Source organism: Rhinoraja longicauda, chromosome 19, assembly GCF_053455715.1.
Source record: "Rhinoraja longicauda isolate Sanriku21f chromosome 19, sRhiLon1.1, whole genome shotgun sequence".
NCBI classification, from domain to species: domain Eukaryota; kingdom Metazoa; phylum Chordata; class Chondrichthyes; order Rajiformes; family Arhynchobatidae; genus Rhinoraja; species Rhinoraja longicauda.
In genome coordinates this window covers 3,659,371-3,684,779 of record NC_135971.1, presented here as the reverse complement: position 1 = coordinate 3,684,779, position 25,409 = coordinate 3,659,371, and the positions used below count along the sequence as shown (strand labels likewise).

General features: G+C 47.9%; 1 protein-coding gene across 1 annotated transcript in view; it reads left to right on the top strand.

The window, feature by feature from the left end:
• Nucleotides 1-8,771: 8,771 nt before the first annotated feature.
• The window catches only part of LOC144602583 (uncharacterized), a 56,075-nt gene continuing 39,437 nt past the window's right edge, over nucleotides 8,772-25,409 (top strand). The window contains exons 1-6 of the mRNA XM_078415711.1: nucleotides 8,772-9,182; nucleotides 9,260-9,355; nucleotides 10,084-10,317; nucleotides 10,979-11,001; nucleotides 11,094-11,212; nucleotides 19,375-19,899. Of these exons, the coding sequence (XP_078271837.1) occupies nucleotides 8,772-9,182; nucleotides 9,260-9,355; nucleotides 10,084-10,317; nucleotides 10,979-11,001; nucleotides 11,094-11,212; nucleotides 19,375-19,899 (1,408 nt within the window). The remainder of the gene's footprint in view (nucleotides 9,183-9,259; nucleotides 9,356-10,083; nucleotides 10,318-10,978; nucleotides 11,002-11,093; nucleotides 11,213-19,374; nucleotides 19,900-25,409) is intronic.

Genomic DNA, 25,409 nt, shown 5'->3' with positions numbered 1-25,409 from the left:
TAAAAAAACAAATATTTTTATATTTATTTTATCTTTGTCATTTGGTGTCTCCACAAGTAAAGATACTTTCTCCGTTCCCTCTTCGTCAAATTCATCACTAATCTAAAATTACACTATCCGATCATCACGGTCATCTTACCCGGCTAAAACGCACAACCACAACCTGTCCAGTCTATCCCGTCAGTATGGTATCATTCTAATTAACATTTTAGTATTTTCTCCCTTGTTTCTCTGCCTGCAATATATCTGCATTCCCTGTGAACCCGAGAGAGTGAGAGTTGGTAATGGGACAGTTTAACACCTTATAATAAATAGGGTAAACTTCCTGGTTGTGAGGATGTCGACGGTCTGTCTCAGTCAATTCAGATTTATGTTTTATTTATTTCAGGAGGAAACTGATTGTAAGAAGAGGTAAGACTTGCTATTCACTGCCGCTCTGCATGGACCGGTAACATATTTCCTAGAAAAATCATTGCTCAGTTTGTAATCAGCTAATAAACATTTGCAGGGTCAGAGGTGACGAGCAGCCACTATCGGTGAGAGATGATTCCATACCCGTTGAGAAATGCAACCATCTCTTTTTTTGTTGAAGACAGTTTTGAAGGAAACGTTTGACTCCATTAAACAAGGTAAAACATATAGATTTATTTCACTTTGTTTGTGAGATACATTGATGTTTCTTTAACAGATGTAAAGATTGGCCAGGATAACGGACTGAATGGTAATTAAAGTTTCATACCAACTCCAGCTCCACGGGATGAGAAGCCTCACGCACAATGATCAGCTGGAGATGTTCGATCCTTGAGCACATCCAACACAGGAACACGATACAACCAATACCTAGGCTGTTGGATAGGTCCTACAATGGGACTCGCACAGCCGCACACACACACACACACACATCGAGATATGAGTTTGAATTCTACCACAGTGGCCAGGAAATTAAAATTAACTGAAATTATAATGATTAAAAGTAGGTATCAGGGTGATGTCCAGGATAGACATCAAGGTATATGGTGGTTCTTCAGAGATGGAAATCTGTGCCACTAACCCTGTCTAACATGTCAGTGACTGCAGATTTAGGTTAACTCAAGTCTGCGCCCTGTTGGACTTTTAAAACTCGCAGTTTCATTCAAACTGCACATTGAAGCATTTGAGAGATCTGGGCCCATGACCTGAGCTATGAGAAACTCACACATTCTCATCGGCCTAGAAAAGATCCCCATAAACACATTCACGGGACAAAATGGCAGTTCGTGGGTACAACCTCCACAATCTACGATCCCTTTGTAACAAAGAATACATACAATAGACAATAGACAATAGACAATAGGTGCAGGAGTAGGCCATTCAGCCCTTCGAGCCAGCACCACCATTCAATGCGATCATGGCTGATCACTCTCAATCAGTACCCCGTTCCTGCTTTCTCCCCATACCCCCTCACTCCGCTATCCTTAAAAGCTCTATCCAGCTCTCTCTTGAAAGCATCCAACGAACTGGCCTCCACTGCCTTCTGAGGCAGAGAATTCCACACCTTCACCACTCTCTGACTGAAAAAGTTCTTCCTCATCTCCGTTCTAAATGGCCGACCCCCTATTCAGACGCAGTGAACTTAATTCATACATATACTGTAATTCTCCAACATTTTCACCACCTCCAACGGGATCCCACTACAGGCCACATCTTCCAATCTCCACCCCTTTCTGCAGAGACCATTCCATACGAAACGCCCTGGTCAACTGGTCCCTTCCCACCCAATCCACCCCCCCGTACTTTCCCATCACCGCAAGAGATGCAACACCTGTCCCTTTACCTCCCCCCCCTCAACTTCATCCAAGGACCCAAACAGTCTTTCCATGTGAGGCAGAGGTTCACTTGCACCTCCTCCAACCTCATCTACTGTATCTGCTTTTCTTGGTGTCGACTTCCCTACATCGGCGAGACCAAGCGCAGGCTCGGCGATCATTTCGCTGAACACCTTCGCTCAGTCCGTCTTAACCTCCCTGATCTCCCGGTGGTTCAGCACTTCAACTCCCCCTCCCATTCCCAATATGTCCTTTCTGGCCTGGGCCTCCTCCATTGTCAGAGTGAAGAAGCAGCAAATTGAAGGAACGGCACCTCATATTTCGCGTGGGTAGTTTACACCTAGGCGGTATGAACATTGACTTCTCTAACTTCAAAAAGCCCTTGCTTTCCTCTCTATCCCCTCCTCCTCCCCAGTTCGCCCACCAGCCTTTCTGTCTCCGACTACATTCCATATCTGTCCCACCCACTCCCCTGGCATCAGTCTGAAGAAGGGTCTCGACTCGAATCGTCGCCCATTCCGTCTATCCAGAGATGCTGCCTGGCCCGCTGAGTTACTCCAGCATTTTGGGTCTACCAGTGAATTTATTCATTCGACTAGTCCACAGGCATACAGCACACACTATCACCAACACACACCTTACGTGTGAGGACACGCCATGACTTACACAACCATCCATGAATACACTCGCCATCGCAGGACACATGCACCCACTGATATTTAATACGGCCATTACAATAACTCAGTCTGACGCACACATGTACCCAGGCGCAACTTCGCCATCCTCGTCTCCCATTTCGCTCTCCCCGTCCGCGACAACCAAAACATTTCACTTCCACTTCCCGGAAGAAAAGTAGCGGAAATGCATTTCTCTTTTCCGTCTCGCGCAATTGTGGAAAATCCCCCACGTGAAACTTTCAGTTGTCCGCCCGCCTGTGCCCGAGGCCGAGCGGCCTCTCCTCCGGTCCCGGGGCCGCGCTGCCCGAGTCTCCCCCCGACCCCCAGGGACTCTCTGACTCTCTGCCTCTCCCCCGTCTCCGTCACCCTGGATGTGGAAACAGCGCATCCGCTGCTCGAGGTGTCTGAGGATCGGAAGAGGGTGGGAGAGACTGAGTCCCGGAGGAGTATCCCTGACACCGGGAAGAGGTTCACAAACATTCTGTGTGCGCTGGGATCGGAGGGATTCACATCGGGGAGACATTACTGGGAGGTGGATGTGGCGGGGAGTGAGTACTGGAGTCTGGGAGTCGCCGCAGAGTCTGTGGAGAGGAAGCGACAGGTCGAACTGACCCCGGAGACTGGAGTCTGGAGCATCGAGCGGGATGGTAATGAACTTAATGCAGTCACCTCCCCTCCATCCCGTCTCCCCGCCGGTCCCCTCCCCGGGAGGGTGGGAGTTTATCTCAATAGACAATAGGTGCAGGAGTAGGCCATTCAGCCCTTCGAGCCAGCACCGCCATTCAATGCGATCATGGCTGATCACTCTCAATCAGTACCCCGTTCCTGCCTTCTCCCCATACCCCCTCACTCCGCTATCCTTAAGCGCTCTATCCAGCTCTCTCTTGAAAGCATCCAACGAACTGGCCTCCACTGCCTTCTGAGGCAGAGAATTCCACACCTTCACCACCCTCTGACTGAAAAAGTTCTTCCTCATCTCCGTTCTAAATGGCCTACCTCTTATTCTCAAACTGTGGCCCCTTGTTCTGGACTCCCCCAACATTGGGAACATGTTATCTGCCTCTAATGTGTCCAATCCCCTAATTATCTTATATGTTTCAATAAGATCCCCCCTCATCCTTCTAAATTCCAGTGTATTCAAGCCCAATCGCTCCAGCCTTTCAACATACGACAGTCCCGCCATTCCGGGAATTAACCTAGTGAACCTACGCTGCACGTCCGGGACAGTTTCCTTTTACGACGCAGGCACCAAGTCCCATCTCCACTCCTTCACTGGGAATAAATTCACGGAGAAACTTTATCCTTTCTTTGGGCCTTGGCAAGAAACCCAGTGGCTGAGAATCTGCTCCGGTTCCGCTTCGGGTGTGTGAAAGGGTCGGGTCCCGGGACCGGCGTCAGGAGCGGGGCTCAGGGGCTGTGGGGCAGAAACCCGGTGGACAACAGGTCGGTGCTGAACGGCTCCCATTTAATTCCCAAATTCCGCGTCGTAAAACCCCAGTGAGCGCGGAAATAAAACCAGGGGGAATGTAAATGTGGGAAGAGAAAAATAAACAGCAACTGTGTTTAGAAGTGTTGATCCGCCTCTTTTTTAAACGTGTTATCGGATCCCGTCAACTGATCTTTTTTAAACGTGGGTGACCCCTGGCATCTCGATCTCATCAGGATGTTCCCAATGTTGGGGGAGTACAGAACAAGGGGCCACAGTTTAAGAATAAGGGGTAGGCCATTTAGAACTGAGATGAGGAAAAACTTTTTCAGTTAGAGAGATGTGAATCTGTGGAATTCTCTGCCTCAGAAGGCAGTGGAGGCCAATTCTCTGAATGCATTCAAGAGAGAGCTGGATAGAGCTCTTAAGGATAGCGGAGTCAGGGGGTATGGGGAGAAGGCAGGAACGGGGTACTGATTGAGAATGATCAGCCATGATCACATTGAATGGCGGTGCTGGCTCGAAGGGCCGAAAGGCCTCCCCCTGCACCCATTGTCTATTGTCTATTGATCATAAATGGTCGGAAATCTTCATCGGGTTACGGAAAAGTTGGACATTGAATAAATTTGACATTGCAGTTGAACTTATTAGAAGTGGAGAGAATCAATGGTGAACGGAGCAGGATTAAGCAATTCGACCCTTCACGTCTACTCCGCCATTCAATCATGGCTGATCTATCTCTCCCTCCGAACCCCATTCTCCTGGCTTCTCCCCATAACCCTTGACATATGTACGATTCAAGAATCTGTCTATTTCTGCCTTAAAAATTATCCATTGACTTCGCCTCCACAGCATTCTGTGGCAAAGAAATCCACAGATTCACCAGCCTAGGACTCAAGATATTCCTCCTCAATTGCCGAAAGGAACATCTCACTAGGGCCCTGTACAACTGCAGAATGACCTCTTTGCTCCTATACTCATGAGACGAAGTGCTGTTCCTCGAGAACGCATGGAAACGTTCATTGTCCGTGGGATTCGGAGAGTTCTCGGAGTTTAACTTCACGAAGTAGAAACAAGGAACCGCAACATGCTGGAGTAACTCAGCGGCCAGGTAGCGTTCCTGAAGAACATGGATAGGCGAGGTTTCCGGACGGGATCCTTGTTGGGATAAAACATGGGTAGATGACGTTTCGGGTGCGGGTGCCGAGTTACTCCAGCACGTTGTGTAATTCTGTGAATCTGTGTGGCTTCTCGTCAAGCTCTCAAACACCCGTTTAAACTAGTCCCAGTTTAGCTCGCCCCGCTAAATCCCTTCAATCGTTACCAAAGAACAGAAGCAACTCTATTTTTTAGTGCGACTGATGTTGAATCAGTATGGATAGAAATGAGAAATTGTAAGGGTAAAAAGACCCTAATGGGAAGGAAATTCTTGCTATGGAGGGCGTGCAGCGTAGGTTCACTAGGTTAATTCCCGGAATGGCGGGACTGTCGTATGTTGAAAGGCTGGAGCGATTGGGCTTGTATACACTGGAATTTAGAAGGATGAGGGGGATCTTATTGAAACATATAAGATAATTAGGGGATTGGACACATTAGAGGCAGGAAACATGTTCCCAATGTTGGGGGAGTCCAGAACAAGGGGCCACAGTTTAAGAATAAGGGGTAGGCCATTTAGAACGGAGATGAGGAAGAACTTTTTCAGTCAGAGAGTGGTGAAGGTGTGGAATTCTCTGCCTCAGAAGACAGTGGAGGCCAGTTCGTTGGATGCTTTCAAGAAAGAGCTGGATAGAGCTCTTAAGGATAGCGGAGTGAGGGGTATGGGGAGAAGGCAGGAACGGGGTACTGATTGAGAGTGATCAGGCATGATCGCATTGAATGGCGGTGCTGGCTCGAAGGGCTGAGTGGCCTACTCCTGCACCTATTGTCTATTGTCTATTGAACCGGAGTATCGAGGAGAGGTCCGCGAGGTTAGAGCGAGAGCGTCCAAATTCCACACAGCGAGCACCAGTTCGAAGCCAACACTGGGTCGTTGGATCTGTGCGACGGCAGGTCATTTTAGTTGTACCACAATAGTGCCCGCATGCGATGGAAAACTAAAGGGCAGTCAACGGGAATGCCACAGTCACCCCCGGTGATGCTGCCTGACCTGCTGAGTTACTCCAGCATTTTGTGAATAAATACCCAGCTAACAATGGCCTGTTTCACTTATCACCCTAACTTTATTTTGCATATTTTTCATTCGTGTGTTCTATATCTCTCTGCATCCTCGTCTATATCTATCGTTTCTCTTTCCGCTATCGCTCACTCTGAAAAAGGGTCTCGACCCGAAACGTCGCCCATTCCTTTTCTTCAGATGTGCTGTCAGACCCGTTGAGTTACTCCAACGTTTAGTGTCTATCTTCGGTTTAAACCAGTATCTGCAGTTCCTTCCTACACATGTAGATTACACCGAGAGACGGTGGAACGCCACATTTCACCGGTGTTCGCACGTTACCATTTAACAGTCGCTCTAAATATATATTTCTCCATCGTTTCCCATCCACGTATGGCACCATTTTGGCCTTGCCCCCTATGTTCTGCTTTACACTGTCCCAGGTCCATATCTCTGGTATATTCACTTTCAAGACCTAACGGCCCCTCCCTCCTGTAAGATTAGTTGGAGGTTTGCTCTAACCCTTGCAGTTTAATGTGGATAAATGTGAGCTTATCCACTTTGGTGGTAAGAATAGGAATGCAGATTATTATCTGAATGGTGTCAAGTTAGGAAAAGGGGACGTACAATGAGATCTGGGTGTCCGAGTGCATCAGTCACTGAAAGGAAGCATGCAGGTACAGCAGGCAGTGAAGAAAGCCAATGGCATGTTGGCCATCATAACAAGGGGAGTTGAGTATAGGAGCAAAGAGGTCCTTCTGCAGTTGTTCATTGCCCTAGTGAGAACGCACCTGGAGTGCTGTGTGCAGTTTTGTTTTCCAAATTTGAGGAGGGATATTCTTGCTATTGAGGGCGTGCAGCTTAGGTTCACTAGGTTAATTCCCGGAATTCTGGGACTGTCGTATGTTAAAAGACAGGAGCGAATTGACTTGAATACACTGGAATTTAGAAGGATGAGAGGGGATCTTATTGAAATATATAAGATTATTAAGGGATTGGACACGTTAGTGGCAGGAAACATGTTCCCAATGTTGGGGGAGTCCAGAACCAGGCGCCATAGTTTAAGAATAAGGGGTAGGCCATTGAAAACGGAGATGAGGAAAAACTTTTTCACTCAGAGAGTTGTAAATCTGTGGAACTCTCTGCCTCAGAAGGCAGTGGAGGCCAATTCTCTGGATGCTTTCAAGAGAGAGCTAGATAGAGCTCTTAATGATAGCGGAGTGGGGGGGGGGGGGGGGTATGGGGAAAAGGCAGGAACGGGGTAGTGTTTGAGAATGATCAGCCATGATCACATTGAATGTTCTTTGACTTCATACACTTCACTTCCAATTTCCATCCTGCCCTTAAATACAAGTGGACTATCTGTTATCTCCCTCCCGTTTCTGGACCTCACCATCTCCATCACAGGAGACAGACTGGTGCCTGACATCTACTATAAACCCACTGACTCGCACAGCTATCTGGACTACACTTCTTCCCACCCGGTCACCTGCAAAAAGTCTATCCACAACTCCCAATTCCTCCGTCTACGCCGCATCTGCGCCCGGGATGAGGTCTTTTCACACTCGGGCATCAGAGATGTCCTAATTCTTCAGGAAACGGGGCTTCCCCTCTTCCATTATAGATGAGGCTCTCACTAGGGTCTCTTCTACATCCCGCAGCTCCATTCTTGCTCCCCCTCCCCCAAACCGTAACAAGGACAGAATCCCCCTCGTTCTCACCTTCCACCCCACCAGCCAGCGGATCCAACAAATCGTCCTCCAACATTTCTGTCACCTACAACGGGACCCCACCACTGGCCATATCTTCCCATCCCCTCCCCTTTCTGCGTTCCGCAGAGACCATTCCCTCCTTGTCCCTTGTCCACTCGTCCCTTCCTACACAAACCACCCCATCCCCGGGCACTTTCCCCTCAACCGCAGGAGATGCAACACCTGTCCCTTTACCTTCCCCCTCAACTCCATGCAAGGACCCAAACAGTCTTTCCAGGTGAGACAGAGGTTCACCTGCACCTCCTCCAACCGCATCTATTGCATCCGCTGCTCCAGATGTCAACTTATTTACATCGGCGAAACCAAACGCAGGCTCGGCGATCGCTTCGCTTAAAACCTGCGCTCAGTCCGCATTAGACAATCTGATCTCCCGGTGGCTGAGCACTTCAACACCCCCTCCCATTCCCAGTCTGACCTTTCTGTCATGGGCCTCCTCCAGTGCCATAGTGAGTCCCACCGGGAATTGGAGGAACAGCACCTCATATTTTGCCTGGGCAGCTTGCAGCCCAGCGGTATGAACATCGACTCTGTCCCTCGCTTCCCCTCCTCTTCCCAGATCTCCCATTTTCTTCCTGTCTCCATCTATATCCTTCCTTTGTCCCGCTCCCTGACATCAGTCTGAAGAAGGGTCTCGACCTGAAACGTCGCCCATTCCTTCTCTCCTGAGATGCTGCCTGACCTGCTGAGTTACTCCAGCATTTTGTGAATAAATACCTTCGATTTGTACCAGCATTCGCAGTTATTTTATTACACATTGAATGGTGGTGCTGGCTCGAAGGGCTGAATGGCCTCCTCCTGCGTCTATTATCTATTGTCTATTGCAGTCAATTACCATTCATTATACGACGTGGCAGGGTGCGGAGTGGATAACGCGATACTGCAGGAATTCAGCCGCTCCCAAAAGCAAATAGACTTCGAACCTTTGTGCCGGGAATTAAAATGGCTTCGAAAGACAAGGTCGAGAGTTTAACCGAGGAGGTAGTTTGTTCCATCTGCCTGGATTTCTTCACCGACCCGGTTATACTGGAGTGCGGGCACAACTACTGCCGCTCCTGTATCACACAAAGTTGGGGCAGGGAGGGGAGAAACTCCTGCCCGGAATGCAGAGAGGAGTTTGCAGACCGCACCCTCAAAGTCAATCGGGCCTTGGCGAGACTGTCTGAGAAAGCTCGAGCACTGAGCCTGAATACAGAAGAGAAGGGAAGTAAACTTTTCTGCGAGGAACATCAGGAAGAAATGAAGCTGTTTTGTGAAAATGACAAGAAACTGATCTGTCTGGTTTGTCGAGATGCGCTGGAACACAGAAACCACAGCTTCCAGCCGATTAAAGAAGCTGTTGACATCTACAAGGTCAATGCAAACAGATTTGTATCTTTATTTACCTTGTTCATTCTTTGTTGTCTAACGCCTTTATTCTTTGATCTTAGGCTCGGGTAAAATCGGCCATAGAATCTGTCACGAAAAATAAATCTGATATCGAAGAAATAGAACAGCAACAACTACGAAAGATTTCCAAAGTTCGGGTGAGGCCTTTCTGTCTGGAATTTTTATGCAGCGTTGCTCATTTTAATGTGTAGTGGACATGTTGGAACAATTGACTGCTGAAATTAGGTGCGTTGGGAGGAACTGCAGATGCTGGTTTAAACCGAAGATAGGCATAAAAAGCTGGAGTAACTCAGCGGGACTGGCAGCATCTCTGGAGAGAATGAATGGGTGATGTTTCGGGACGAGACCCTTCTTCAGACTGGTTAGAGATAAGGGAAACGAGGGACAGGGAGTAGATGATGATGCAGAGAAATAAAGAACAATGAATAAAAGATATGGAAACAAGTAACGACGATAAAGGAAACAGGCCATTGTTAGCTGTTTATGGGGTGAAAGGGAGAAGTTAGTGCAACTTGGGTGGGGGTGGGGGGGGGGGAGGGGGGATAGAGAGAGAGGGAATGCCCAGGCTACCTGAAGTGAGAGAAGTCAATATTACTGGGCTGAAAGCTGCCCAAGCGAAATATGGGATGCTGTTCCTCTAATTTTGGAATTAGCCTCCCTCTGACAATGGAGGAGACCTAGGACAGAAAGGTCAGTGTGGGAATGGGAAGGAGAATTAAACTTCTTTGTTTCAGGAAAATGTGAGAGAATTTGATTGATTAGATAATTCTGAGAACCGGACACTGATGGGCTATATGGTCACTTATTCTGTAAGCAAACACAATACAGAAATATATTATGTTAATCTTCAGCATTCATTTGACAGGAAGAGTCACACAGCCTTCAGTCCAATGTCACATCCCAGTTTGCTGAACTGCACCAGATTATCACGGAGAAAGAAAATTACTTCCTCAAAGATATCCGTGAAGATGAGGAGCGGATTCTAAATCCAATGGAGAAAAATCTTCGGGAGATTCAAGATAATTTAAATTCTATTCAGGATGAACTCCTGCGTTTACAGGAACGGATGGAACAAAAAGACAGCGTGAAATTTCTAAAGGTAAGGAAGTCTATTTAAATTTGCTTCTATAAATGGGCACCATCACAAAATGGCGTCTGATATATTTGAAACAAATTTAAGCATGTTGTCTATTGTCTATGCATCTGCTGTTCCTTCCTACACATCACTAACATAATATACAATAGACAAGAGACAACAAGTGCAGAAGTAGACCATGCAGCCCTTCGAGCCAGTAACTCCATTCAATGTGATCATGGCTGACCATTCTCAATCAGTACCCCGTTCCTGCCTTCTCCCCATACCCCCTGACTCCGATATCATTAAGAGCTCTATCTAGCTCTCTCTTGAAAGCATCCAGAAAATTGGCCTCCACTGCCTTCTGAGGCCGAGAATTCAACAGATTCACAACTCTCTGACTGAAAAAGTTTTTCCTCATCTCCGTTCTAAATGGTCTACCCCTTATTCGGCCGAAACGCACAACCTGTCCAGACTATCCTGTCAGCATCGTGTAATTTTCAGAATAATTTTTATACTTCCTCCATCGGTTCTATGTCTGCAATATCATTATTCTTCTCTGTGTGTCATTGGGGGTGAGAGTGGACAAATGGGAATTTTTTACACCTCGTAATAATCTGGGTGAAATTCGTGCTCTCAGTAGTTCTGCCTCGATCAATTCAGTCTTGTGTTTTATTTATTTCAGGAGGAAGCTGTTCGCAAGCGAAGGTAGGGCATGTTCTTCACTGAAACTCTGCATGAAACATATTTCCTCATAAACATCAATGCAGAATTTGTAATCAGCTATTTAATATTTGCAGGATTAGTGATGATGAGCATTCATTGTCAGTGACAGATGGTGCCATAACGGCTGAAAAACGCAACCACCTCTTTTTGTTGAAGGCAGCGTTGACAGAAACGTTTGACTCCTTTAAAGAAGGTAAAACATATGGACTTATTTCACTTGGTTTGTGGGACACATTGATGTTCTTACGTGATGCAAAGATTGGTCAGGATAAGCACTGAATGGTAATTGGAGATTCATTCCTGCACCAACCCACTGACTGAGAAGCCTCACGTACACATGTTCAGCTGGAGATGTTAGATCCTGGAACACATGCAACACAGGAGCACGATAGACAATAGACAATAGGTGCAGGAGGAGGCCATTCGGCCCTTCGAGCCACCACCGCCATTCAATGTGATCATGGCTGATCATTCTCAATCAGTACCCCGTTCCTGCCTTCTCCCCATACCCCCTAACTCCACTATTTTTAAGAGCTCTATCTAGCTCTCTCTTGCATGCATTCAGAGAATTGGTCTCCACTGCCTTCTGAGGCAGAGAATTGCACAGATTCACAACTCTCTGACTGAAAAAGTTTTTCCTCATCTCGGTTCGAAATGGCCTATCCCTTATTCTTAAACTGTGGCCCCTTGTTCTGGACTCCCCCAACATTGGGAACATGTTTCCTGCCTCTAACGTGTCCAACCCCTTAATAATCTTAAGTTTCGATAAGATCCCCTCGCATCCCTATTAAGGCCAACATTCCATTGGCCTTCTTCACTGCCTGCTGTACCTGCATGCTTCCTTTCAGTGAATGATGCACTAGGACACCCAGATCTCGTTGTACGTCCCCTTTTTATAACATGACACCATTCAGATAATACTCTGCCTTCCTATTCTTACCGCCAAAGTGTATAACGTCACACGTATCCACATTAAACTGCATCTGCCATGCATCCGCCCACTCACACAACCTGTCCAATTCACCCTGCAACCTCATAGCATCTTCCGCACAGTTCACTCTACCACCCAGCTTTGTATCACCTGCAAATTTTCTAATAGTACTTTTAATCCCTTCATCCATGTCATTAATGTATATTGTAAATAGCTGCGGTCCCAGCACCGAACCTTGCGGTACCCCACTAGTTACTGCCTGCCATTCTGAAAGGGACCCATTTATCCCCAGTCTTTGCTTTCTTTCTGTCAACCAATTTTCTATCCATGTCAGTACCCTACCACCTATACCTTGTGCTCTATTTTTGCTCACTAATCTCCTATGTGGGACCTTGTCGAAGGCTTTCTGAAAGTCAAGGTATACCACATCCACCGGCTCTCCCCTGTCCATTTTCCTAGTTACATCCTCAAAGAATTTCAGAAGATTAGTCAAGCATGACTTCCCCTTCGTAAATCCATGCTGACTCGGAACGATCCTGTTACTGCTATCCAAATGCTCCGCAATTTTGTCTTTTATAAATTACCCCAACATCTTCCCCACCACAGATGTAAGACGAACTGGTCTATAATTTCCCGTTTTCTCTCTCCCTCCTTTCTTAAAATTTGGACAACATTAGCTACCCTCCAATCCACAGGAACTGATCCTGGAAAATGATCACCAATGCGTCTACAATTTCCAGCGCCACCTCCTTAAGTACTCTGGGATGCAGACCATCAGGCCCTGGGGATTTATCAGCCTTCAGTCCCATCAGTCACAACACCATTTCCTGCCTAATGTGGATTTCCTGCAGTTCCTCCGTCACCCTAGGATCTCTGGCCACTAGAACATCTGGGAGATTGCTTGTATCTTCCTTAGCGAAGACAGATCCAAAGTACCGGTTCAACTCGTCTGCCATTTCCTTGTTCCCCATAATAAATTCCCCTGCTTCTGTCTTCAAGGGACCCACATTTGCCTTGACTATTTTTTTCCTCTTTACATACCTAAAAATGCTTTTAGTATCCTCTTTTATATTATTGGCTAGTTTACCCTCGTACCTCATCTTTTCTCCCCGTATTGCCTTCTTAGTCATCTTCTGTTGCTCTTTAAAAAAGTCCCAATCCTCTGGCTTCCCACTCTTCTTTGCTTTGTTGTACTTCTTCTCTTTTATTTTTATGCTGTCCTTGACTTCCCTTGTCAGCCACGGGTGCCTCTTACTCTCCTTAGAATCTTTCCTCCTCTTTGGGATAAATTGATCCTGCAACTTCTGCATTATTCACAGTTTAAGAATAAGGGGTAGGCCATTTAGAACGGAGATGAGGAAGAACTTTTTCAGTCAGAGAGTGGTGAAGGTGTGGAATTCTCTGCCTCAGAAGGCAGTGGAGGCCAGTTCGTTGGATGCTTTCAAGAGAGAGCTGGATAGAGCTCTTAAGGATAGCGGAGTGAGGGGTATGGGGAGAAGGCAGGAATGGGGTACTGATTGAGAGTGATCAGCCATGATCGCATTGAATGGCGGTGCTGGCTCGAAGGGCTGAATGGCCTACTCCTGCACCTATTGTCTATTGTCTATTGAATACCTGCCATTGCTGTTCCACTGTCTTTCCTGCTAGGGCCTCCTTCCAGTCAATTCTGGCCAGTTCCTGCCTCATGCCTCTGTAATCCCCTTTGCTATACTGTAATACTGACACTTCCGATTTTCCCATCTCCCTCTCAATTTGTAGAGTAAAATTATCATATTGTGATCACTGCCTCCTAATGGCTCTTTTACCTCGAGTCCCCTTATCAGATCAGGTTCATTACACAACACTAAATCCAGAATTGCCTTCTCCCGAGTAGGCTCCATTACAAGCTGTTCTAAGAATCCATCTTGGAGACACTCCACAAACTCTCTTTCCTGGGGTCCATTACCAACCTGATTTTCCCAGTCTACCTGCATGTTAAAATCTCCCATAATCACCATAGCATTACATTTGCAAAATGCCAATTTTAGCTACTGATTCAACTTGCACCCTATGTCGAGGCTACTGTTTGGGGGCCTGTAGATAGATAGATAGATAGATAGATAGATAGCTTTATTTGTCATCCAATATTGGACGAAATTCGGTCACCCACAGTCCAACAACAAAAACATTAAATATGCATTCAAATTACACAACCCCAAAACCCCCAAAACACAGTCCAACAACAAAAGCACCAAACAGGCACCAAAATTACCCAACCCCAAAAACACACAAAAAAAGAAACATCCATCAAAGAAACATCCATCACAGTGAGTCTCCTCCAGTCCTCTCCTCACTGTGATGGAAGGCCACAATGTCTTTCCCTTCTCCCGCTGTCCTCGCCCGCAGTCAGGCTGTTGTGGTTGCAGGCCGCACCGGACGGTCCACAGCGGGCCAAGCCCAAGGCGCGTCGCGTCGCAGCCGCTCCCGCAGCCTCCGAAAACGGCCGGCTCCGCCGATGATAAGTCCGATCCGGGGCGGGCGAACACGCTGCTGCTGCCGCTGTTGTTGCACGTCGGGGCGGTCGTGGCTCCCGACATTGAAGCCCCCGCCCAGCAGAGAAATATCCCGCGGCATATCTTGGGCCGCGCCGGACGGTGAAATGTCCGCGCCCCAAGCCCCGTGATCCGGGGCGGGCGAACCCTCTGCCGCTGCCGGAGCTCCCGATGTCGGCATCCACACGGCCCGAGCCTAAGGCGAGTCGCAGCTGCTCCCGCAGCCTCCGAAGACGGCCGGCTCCGGTGGTGGTAAGTCCGATCCGCGGGCTCTGCCAACCAGAGCCCTGGAGGCCGACAGCTCCAGGAGTTGGGCCGATGGTAGGCCGCAGCAGGAACGGAGACACGGCCCAGAGCACAAAGGTCGGGTCTCCGTTCGGAAGGGATACATATTTAGTGTTACAGTTCCCCCCCTCCCCCCCACACACACACATAGTACACAAACACAAAAACACCACATCACAACTACAATTAAGACAAACAAAACCAACAAAAACACAAGACAAATGGACCGCAGGTGTAGCCGCAGCTGCTAGGGCAGCGCCGCCATTAGGGTATTTTTACCCTTACAATTCCTCTTTTCTATCCATACTGATTCTACATCTCCTGATTCTATGTCAACCCTTGCAAGGGAGTGAATATCATTCCTCACCAACAGAGCGACCCCACCCCCTCTGCCCACCTGTCTGTCATTTCTATATGTTCTGTACCCCTGAATATTCAGTTCCCAGCCCTGGCCCTCTTGTAGCCATGTCTCAGTGATTCCCACGACATCATACTTGCCAATGTCTAACTGAGCCTCGAGCTCATCCACTTTATTTTTTATACTTCGCATTTAAATACAACACTTTAATTTCGGTATTCACTTCCCCTCTCACACCGGTCACAATTGGCCCTGACCTTACTCTCTTATCCCTTCTAGAACTTCCCTTCCCATTCATTCGAGAGCCCTTTGCAATTTCTCCTCTATTCGCTTCCCCTTTAACTCCATCTTCATATTCCCAGTTTGTCAACCCCTCCCCCCCCCACTACTTAGTTTAAAGCCACACTTGTAGCACTAGCAAACCTGCCTGCCAGAATGTTGGTCCCCCTGCTGTTAAGGTGTAACCCGTCCCTTTTGTACAGGTCACCCCTACCCCAGAAGAGATCCCAGTGGTCTAGAAATCTGCCCGCGTGCACAACTATGTTCGGTTGATCGCCTTCCCTCGCTAGGATGTTCTGAAGCCGCTCCGTGATGTCTTGAACCCTGGCACCAGGGAGGCAACAGACCATCATTGAGTCCCGCCTGCTGACACAGAATCTACTGTCCGTACCTCGAACAATGCAGTCACCCACTACTACATCACAGGTTAGGCAGATACAACAAATACCCAGCCTGATGGATGAACCAATGCATCCCGACCCACCCACACCGCAAAAACACGCTGATCTATGAGTTTGAATTCTACCACGGTAGCCGGGAAATTGGAAGTAACGGAATATAATTATAATGAACAATGAATGAGCAGTATTGCCGTGAGGATACGAGGGTGTCCTGTGGAGATCTGTGCCATGGGCCCTGCCTAACCTGTGAGTGACTATCGTTGACTCTGGTTGACTCAGGTCTGCCCCCTGTTGGACCCTTGAGCCGCACAGATTTCCTCAAACGCCACACTGATGCATTGTAAGAACGAGACCGGATAGATCTCGGCCCAAGATCTAGTCTCGGAACAGTACGCACAGTTTCATCGGCCTGACATAGATACCCTTAAACACATTCACAAGAAAAAACTCCTGTTCGTGGGCACAACCTCCTCAATTTACGTTCCCACTGTAAACTGGAATTGATAATCTTTAGACACAATGAATATATTTACTTGAGTAACCCACAGACTCTGTAGTAACATACGCTAAGAGTCAGGAAATTATGTTTCACCTTTACAGGACTTATTCATATTATTTCATATTTCAGATACAGCGCGGTAACAGGCCTTTTCGGCCCACCAAGTCCGCGCCGCCCAGCGATCCCCGCACATTAACACTATCCTACACACACTAGGGACAATTTTTTACATTTACCCAGTCAAATTAACCTACATACCTGTACGTCTTTGGAGTGTGGGAGGAAACCGAAGATCTCGGAGAAAACCCACGCAGGTCACGGGGACTTAGGCATAATTTGGAGTATTTTGTGCAGTTCTGGTCGTCCCTTTGCAGGAAGAATGTGGATGCCTTGGGAAATGTGCAGAAGAGGTTTTCCAGAATGCTGCCTGGATTAGAGGGCATTAGTTATGAGGAGAGGTCAGATACATGTGCTTGTCAAAGGCTGAGGGGAAACTGATATAATTGACAAGGTTCCACATGGATGGTTGATTAAGAAGGTTAAATCGTTGGGTATTAATAGTGAGGTTGCAAGATGGATTCAACAATGGCTGAATGGGAGATACCAGAGGGTAATGGTTGACAACTGTATGTCAGATTGGAGGCCAGTGTCTAGTGGAGCACCCCAAGGATCTAGTGGAGTACCCCAAGGGTCCACTGTTGTTTGTCATTTACATTAATGATCTGGATGATGGTGTGGCAAATTGGATTAGTAAGTATGCAGATGATACTAAGATAGGTGGTGTAGTTAATAATGAAGTAGATTTTCAAAGTCTACAGAGAGACTTGGGCCTTTTGGAAGGGTGGGCTGAAAGATGGCAGATGGAGTTTAATGCTGATAAGTGTGAGGTGCTGCATTTTGGTAGGACAAATCAAAATAGGACGTACAGGGTAAATGGCAGGGAATTGAGGAATGCAGTGGAACAGAGGGATCTGGGAATAACTGTGCATTGTTCCATGAAGGTGGAATCTCATGCGGATAGGGTGGTGAAGAAGGCGTTTGGTATGCTTGCCTTTATAAATCAGAGCATCGAATATAGAAGTTAGGATGTAATGTTGAAATTGTACAGGGCATTGGTGAGGCCGAATCTGGAGTATGGTGTGCAGTTCTGGTCGCAAAATTATAGGAAGGATGTCGACAAAATGGAGAGGGTACAGAGGAGATTTACTAGAATGTTGCCTGGGTTTCAGCACTTAAGCTACAGAGAGAGGTTGAACAGGTTGGGTCTTTATTCTTTGGAGCGTAGAAGGTTGAGAGGGGACTTGATAGAGGTTTTAAAATTTTTAAGAGGGACGGACAGAGTTGACGTGGGTAGGCTTTTCCCTTTGAGAGTGGGGAAGATTCCAACAAGCGGACGTAACTTCAGAATTAAGGGACAAAAGTTTAGGGGTAACATGAGGGGTAACTTCTTTACTCAGAGGGTGGTGGCTGTGTGGAATGAGCTTCCGGTGGAAGTGGTGGAGGCAGGCTCGATTTTATTATTTAAGAGTAAATTGGATAGGTATATGGATAGGAGGGGATTGGAGGGTTATGGTCTGAGAGCAGGTAGATGAGACTAGGTCAGAGAAAGTGGTCGGCGTGGACTGGTAGGGCCGAACGGGCCTGTTTCCATGCTGTAATTGTTATATGGTTACATGGTTATAATTATTTTAAATTATGAGAGGCATAGACAGGGTTGACAGTCAGAACCCTTTTCGCAGAGTGGAATTGTATAGACAATAGACAATAGATGCCACCTCCTACAACGGGAGCATGTTCCAGGTATCAACTACTCTCTGTGCAAGAGATTTATCCCTCACATCTATATACTAAAACTCTCACTTGTTTGTTTGTTTGTTCCTGAACTACAGCCAAAACGGTACACGATCGCGCGACAATTTTAGGCCCACCGTACTCACCATCGTCCATTTGGTGCTAATGGCAGGAGTTTCATTGAAATCAGTGTTATATTTTTTAAGTTATTCACATTTTTAAGCTTAAATCTATCTCCTAAGGAGGGAGGGAGGAGGTAGAATAAGGGGGTTGAGGGGGATGGAGTAGGGGGAGGGGAAGGAGGGAGGGGAAGGGAGGGTTCGTGGAGGGAGGGGGTTGGAGGATTGGAGGAGGGGAGGGGAAGGGGGGGGGGGAGATGGTGCTGCACCAACGCAGTAGAGATTTGGGCCCAACGGGTCCACTTGGTCTAGTCTTCTTTAAAACTCCTTCCTCTCACTTTAAACCAATAACCTTGTTTTTGGTACCATTATGATGGGAAACTGAATCTGACTAACTACCCCCTCTCTGTGTCTCGTAAACTTGTAAACTTCTCCTAGGTCTCCAAATCAGCATTATTCATGTCCTTCAATGGAGGCAACTTCCCGGTGAATCTCCTTTGCACTCTCTCCAGCACAGTCACATCTTTCCTCATTTTTAATTACCTCCAGTAAACATTTAACTCCTCAACTGCCCCGCCAATCTAGCCCCCATTTTCACCACCATAAGGAAAAGCACTCAATATCACGCCCGCACACCCATCCGCCCACCATTTCTCCTATCTCCTCTCTCCCAATTCCATCTGCTTGCCCACGACATATCAGCATGGAGGCAACCAATGGAGGCAACTTCCCGGTGAATCTCCTTTGCAATCTCTCCAGCACAGTCACATCTTTCCAAAATATATCGACCTGATTTTTAATTACCTCCAGTAGACATTTAACTCCTCAACTGTCCCGCCAATCAAGCCTCCATTTTCACTCAATATCACGCCCGCACACCCATCCGCCCACCATTTCTCCTACCTCCTCTCTCCCAATTGCATCTGCTTGCCCACGACATACCACAACTCTCGCCTCTACCTCGGGAAAAAAGATCCGGGAAGGATTTCTGTTGTCCATCTTACGTGGTAGGGGGAGGGGGAAGAAAACTCCGGACAAATTTTCAGTTGTCCGCCCGCCTGTGCCTGAGGCCGAGCGGCCTCTCCCCCGGTCCCGGGGCCGCGCTGCCCGAGTCTCCCCCCGACCCCCGGGGACTCTCTGATTCTCTGCTTCTCCCCCCAGTCTCCGTCACCCTGGATGTGGAAACAGCGCATGCGCGGCTCGAGGTGTCTGAGGATCGGAAGAGGGTGAGACGGACCGGGACCCGGAGGAGTCTCCCTGTCACTGGGAAGAGGTTTACAGACAGGTGGTGTGTGCTGGGATCGGAGGGATTCACATCGGGGAGACATTACTGGGAGGTGGAGGTGGCGGGGAGTCAGATCTGGAGTCTGGGAGTCGCCGCAGAGTCTGTGAAGAGGGAGGGACCGGTCACACCGACCCCGGAGACTGGAGTCTGGATCATCAGGCGGTTGGATGACGTGTTTGATGCATTCACCTCCCCTCCATCCCCTCTCCCCGCCCGTCCCATCCCCGGGAGGGTGGGAGTTTATCTCAGTTACGAGTCCGGGACAGTTTCATTTTACGACGCGGGCACCAAGTCCCATCTCCACACCTTCACCGGGAATAAATTCACGGAGAAACTTTATCCTTTCTTCGGGATCTGGGATGTAAACCAGTGGCTGAGAATCTGCTCCGGTTCCGCTCCGTGTCAGTAATTAACAAATTCTATCAATCCTTCACCAGCTCCGGGAATATAGTTAAATCACCTCGGTTCTTTTAGATGTTAAACAAGTCTGTTCTGGGAATCGATGACCATAAAATTCCTAGACTGCCGCCTGTGATGATAATAATAATAATAATAATGATAATAAATAAATTCATTTAATTGTCCCACACCGTGGAAATTTACAGTGTTGCAGCAGCAAAGTGGATAACAGGAGACATTCATTATAAATAAAAATAAAGACGTATAAATTGTGATCAGTTTACTGTGTATTCCTTAACTGTTACTGTTGACTGGTCTGGTGGGAGCAGTGCTGTTTGTGCAGTCTCACAGCAGTGGGAAGGAAGGACCTCCGATATCTCTCCTTCACTTAAATATACCTGGACTATCTCCGACATCTCCCTCCTGTTTCTGGACCTCACCATCTCCATCACAGGAGACAGACTAGTGACTGACATTTACTATATACCCACCGACTCGCACAGCTATCTGGACTACATTTCTTCCCACCCGGTCCCCTGCAAAAAGTCTATCCCCTACTCCCAATTCCTCCGTCTACGCCGCATCTACGCCCGGGATGAGGTGTTTCACACTAGGGCATCAGAGATGTCCTCGTTCTTCAGGAAACGGGGCTTCCCCTCCTCCACTATCGATGAGGCTCTCACTAGGGTCTCTTCTACATCCCGCAGCTCCGCTCTTGCTCCCCCTCCCCCCACTCGCAACAAGGACAGAGTCCCCCTCGTTCTCACCTTCCACCCCACCAGCCAGCGGATCCAACATATCATCCACGAACATTTCCGTCACCTATAATGGGACGCCACCACTGGCCATATCTTCCCATCCCCTCCCCTCTCTGCGTTCCGCAGAGACCGTTCCCTCCGTAACTCCCTGGTCCACTCGTCCCTTCCTACCCAAACCATCCCAGCCCCAGGCACTTTCCCCTGCAACCGCACGAGATGCAACACCTGTCCCTTTACCTCCCCCCTCAACTCCATCCTAGGACCCAAACAGTCTTTCCAGGTGAGACAAAGGTTCACCTGCACCTCCTCCAACCTCATCTATTGCATCCGCTGCTCTAGATGTCAACTTATTTACATCGGCGAAACCAAGCGCAGGCTCGGCGATCGCTTCGCTGAACACCTGCGCTTGGTCCGCATTAACAAAACTGATCTCCCGGTGGCCGAGCACTTCAACTTCCCCTCCCATTCCCAGTCTGACCTTTCTGTCATGGGCCTCCTCCAGTGCCATAGTGGGGCCCACCGGAAATTCGACGAACAGCACCTCATATTTCGCCTGGGCAGTTTGCAGCCCAGTGGTATGAACGTCGACTTATAACCATATAACCATATAACCATAATAACATCTACAGCACGGAAACAGGCCCGTTCGGCCCTACCAGTCCATGCCGACCACTCTCTCTGACCTAGTCTCATCTACCTGCTCTCAGACTAAAACCCTCTAATCCCCTCTTATCCATATACCTATCCAATTTACTCTTAAATAATAAAATCGAGCCTGCCTCCACCACTTCCACCGGAAGCCCATTCCATACAGCCACCACCCTCTGAGTAAAGAAGTTACCCCTCATGTTACCCCTAAACCTTTGTCCCTCAATTCTGAAGCTATGTCCCCTTGTTGGAATCTTCCCCACTCTCAAAGGGAAAAGCCTACCCACGTCAAATCTGTCCGTCCCTCTTAAAATTTTAAAAACCTCTATCAAGTCCCCCTCAACCTTCTACGCTCCAAAGAATAAAGACCCAACCTGTTCAACCTCTCTCTGTAGCTTAAGTGCTGAAACCCAGGCAACATTCTAGTAAATCTCTGTACCCTCTCCATTTTGTCGCCATCCTTCCTATAATTTGGCCACCAGAACTGCACACCATACTCTAGATTCGGCCTCACCAATGCCCTGTACAATTTTAACATTACATCTCCAACTTTAGATAGTCCCTCTGTCCCTCACTTCCCCTCCCCCTTCCCAGATCTCCCTCTATCTTCCTGTCTCCACCTATATCCTTCATTTGTCCCGCCCCCTGACATCAGTCTGAAGAAGGGTCTCGACCCGAAACGTCACCCATTCCTTCTCTCCCGAGATGCTGCCTGACCTGCTGAGTTACTCCAGCATTTTGTGAAAAAATCGATTTGTACCAGCATCTGCAGTTATTTTCTTATATTATCTTTCAATACAATACAATATATCTTTGCAGTCATTGTACAGGGGTACAACGAGATTGGGAATGCGCCTCTCATACGATGTAATAATTTAATTAATTTAAACAACAACTGCCCAACGAGACAAATTGTAACCGTTTTAAAACAGAATAAAGTGCAAGTAGATCTGTGCCGGTTCACTGTGCGATGTGACCATCCGGCTCAGCAGGGCCGGTTCATAGCAGCTATGGCCCTGGGGATGAAGCTGTTCCTGAGTCTGGAGGTGCGGGCGTAGAAGGCCTTGTATCGTCTGCCCGATGGTAGAAGTTCGAACAGACTGTTGCAGGGTTGTGAAGAGTCTTTGTGGATGCTGGTGGCTTTTCTGAGGCATCGTGTGTTGTAGATGCCCGCCAAGGCTGGTAGCTGTGTTCCGATGGTCCTCTGAGCACTATGGACTACTCGCTGAAGAGCTTTCCTTTCTGCCTCCGTGCAGCTGAGGTACCACACAGGGATGCAATGTGTTAGGATGCTCTCTATGGTGCAGCAGTAGAATGTCGTCAGCAGCTTTTAGGGTAGACCAGACGTCCTCAGTGTTCTTAGGTAAAGACTGCACATGATTACAATCGAGCAATTCACAGTGCACACGTAAACGATAAAGAGAATAACGTTTAGTGCAAGATAAAGTCCAGTAAAGTCCGATTAAAGATAGTCCGAGGGTCTCCAAAGAGGCAAATGGTCGTTCAGGGCTGCTTTCCAGTTGGTGAGAGGCTGGTTCAGTTGCAGATGAACATGATAAGGGAATAACCATTTAGTCCAAGTTAAAGCCAACAAAGTCCGATCAAGTGTAGGAAATAAAAACTGCAGATGCTGGTTTAAATCGAATGTAAACACAAAATGCTAGAGTAACTCAGCGGGTCAGGCAGCATCTCGGGAGAGAAGGAATGGGTGACGTTTCGGGTCGAGACCCTTCTTCAGACTGGATCAAGTCCGATCAAGGATCGTCCGAGCGTCACCAATGAGATAGGGCAGTAGTTCAGCGCGGCTTTCGATCTGAAAGGATAATTAACGCTAATATCATCATCATTGGTCCAAAAATGCTCACCAAATCCACCCAAAACTTCATCCTCAACATTGATGGTCTCCCAGTATCCACCTCACCTCACATCCGGAATCTTGGAATCTTGGAATCATCCTTGATCAAACCCTCTCCTTCGACAAACACATCAAACACATCACAAAGACAGCCTTCTTCCACCTCAAAAACATTGCCCGTCTCCGTCCATCCCTCTCCTCCACAGCTGCAGAAACCCTCATCCACGCCTTCATCACCTCCCGTCTGGACTACTGCAACAGCCTCCTCTATGGCGCACCCTCAAAAATCATCAATAAACTTCAATACATTCAAAACTCTGCTGCCCGTCTACTCACACACACCTCGATCCGTGACCATATCACCCCGTCCTTTATAAACTCCACTGGCTCCCCATCCCCCAGAGAATCCAGTACAAAATCCTCCTCATAACCTACAAAGCCCTCCATAACCTGGCCCCATCCTACCTGACCGACCTCCTCCACAGGCACACTCCCACCTGCACCCTCCGCTCTGCCGCTGCCCATCTCCTATCCCCCCACGTCCGGACTAAACTCAGATCCTGGGGGGACAGGGCTTTCTCCATCGCTGCTCCCACCCTATGGAACTCACTACCCCAAACCGTTAGAGACTCCCCCACACTCACCACATTCAAAACATCGCTGAAGTCTCACCTGTTCAGTACTGCCTTCAACCACTGAAGGTCACCTCACCTACTGTCTCCTTTCTCTGTTCATTTATTTATTTACTTATTTATCTATTTATTAATTTCCCTATGTTCTCAAAATCTCTGTAAAGCGTCTTTGAGTATATGAAAAGCGCTATATAAATAAAATGTATTATTATTATTATTATAATATCAAAAGCATTTATTATCCCAAGTGAAAGAGGAAATCGGAGCTCGGTGTCTTTGTAGTCACAAGAGACTGCAGATGCTGGAATCTTCAACAAAAGACAAAGTGCTGGAGTAACTCAGTGAGTCGGACAGCGTCTGTAGAGGGAACTGGACAGACGAGGTTTCAGATTGGGACCCTTCTTCAGCTTGTCCGCCTCCTTGTTTCTTTCACCTTTTCCTCGTCCTCCTAGATTGCGTTCTTGTCACCGGCGCTGCTCTCCGGACGGTGTCCAAATCTGCTCGTTCTCTCGACCTAAGCCCCCGACCACGACCCCTCCCCCTCACCCCCTCACCCCGCTACGCCCCGGTAACTGTCCAACAACCAATAAGAAAGGCAATGGGATGTTGCCTTCATTACGAGAGGATTTGAGTTGAGCAAGGAGGTCCTGCTGCAGTTGTACAGGGCCCTGGCGAGACCACACCTGGAGGAGTATTGTGTGCAAGTTTGGTCTCCTAATTTGAGGAAGGACATTATTGCTATTGCCAGAGTGCAGCGTAGGTTCACCAGGTTAATTTCCGGGATGGCGGGACAGATGTATGATGAAAGACTGGGACTTATGATGAAAGACTGGGACCTCCGGTTGAACGAGCCACGAGATGGCAGATTAGGGTAAGAGCTCCCGACATTTTGAGTTAATATTTACCCACTACAACTCGAATATTTCCAAAACTTTTGTGGCAGTTTCGTAAATATTGTGGGTCAGGATTATGCCTAGAGGAAAGAGTAAAAAGTCGACGCAGATGGAGTTTTTCGATGGTGAGGGGGAAGGGCCTAGCCGAGCCTCCTCAGCTAGCAGTGCAAGGGAGGACGATGATAAGCAAATGCACCCAGATAAGGAACGAGAGAGAGAGCGGACCTCAGCCTCATATTGAAAGAGTTGAGAGAGTTTAGAAAGGACAATAGTGAGCAGCTGAACGGAATTCGGGAAGAAATTACTGAGACGAACACCAGAATCGGGGAGGCGGAAGAGAGGATTGACGCGGCTGAAAACAGGCTACAGGTGGCAGAGGACGTGGTGACGGAGCTGCTGCAACTCCAAATATACCTAGATGCCAAACTGACGGATATAGAGAGCCGCTCCAGACGTGAAAATATCCGAATTCATGGAGTTAAAGAGGGAGCAGAGGAGAACTCCCCGTCAATGGTGGATTTTGTGGAAAGTTTGTTGAGGGAAGGACTGGGGCTTCCGGCCGCCTTTAAACTACGGGTAGAGAGAGAGCACCGAGCTCTGATGTCGAAGCCGCCCGGGGATGCCCGACCGAAGTCCATGGTGGCCAAGTTGTCAAGTTACAGGATGAAAGAGGAGCTGCTTAGACTGGCCTGGCAGAATAGAGGATTTCAATACCTCGAGAAGAGA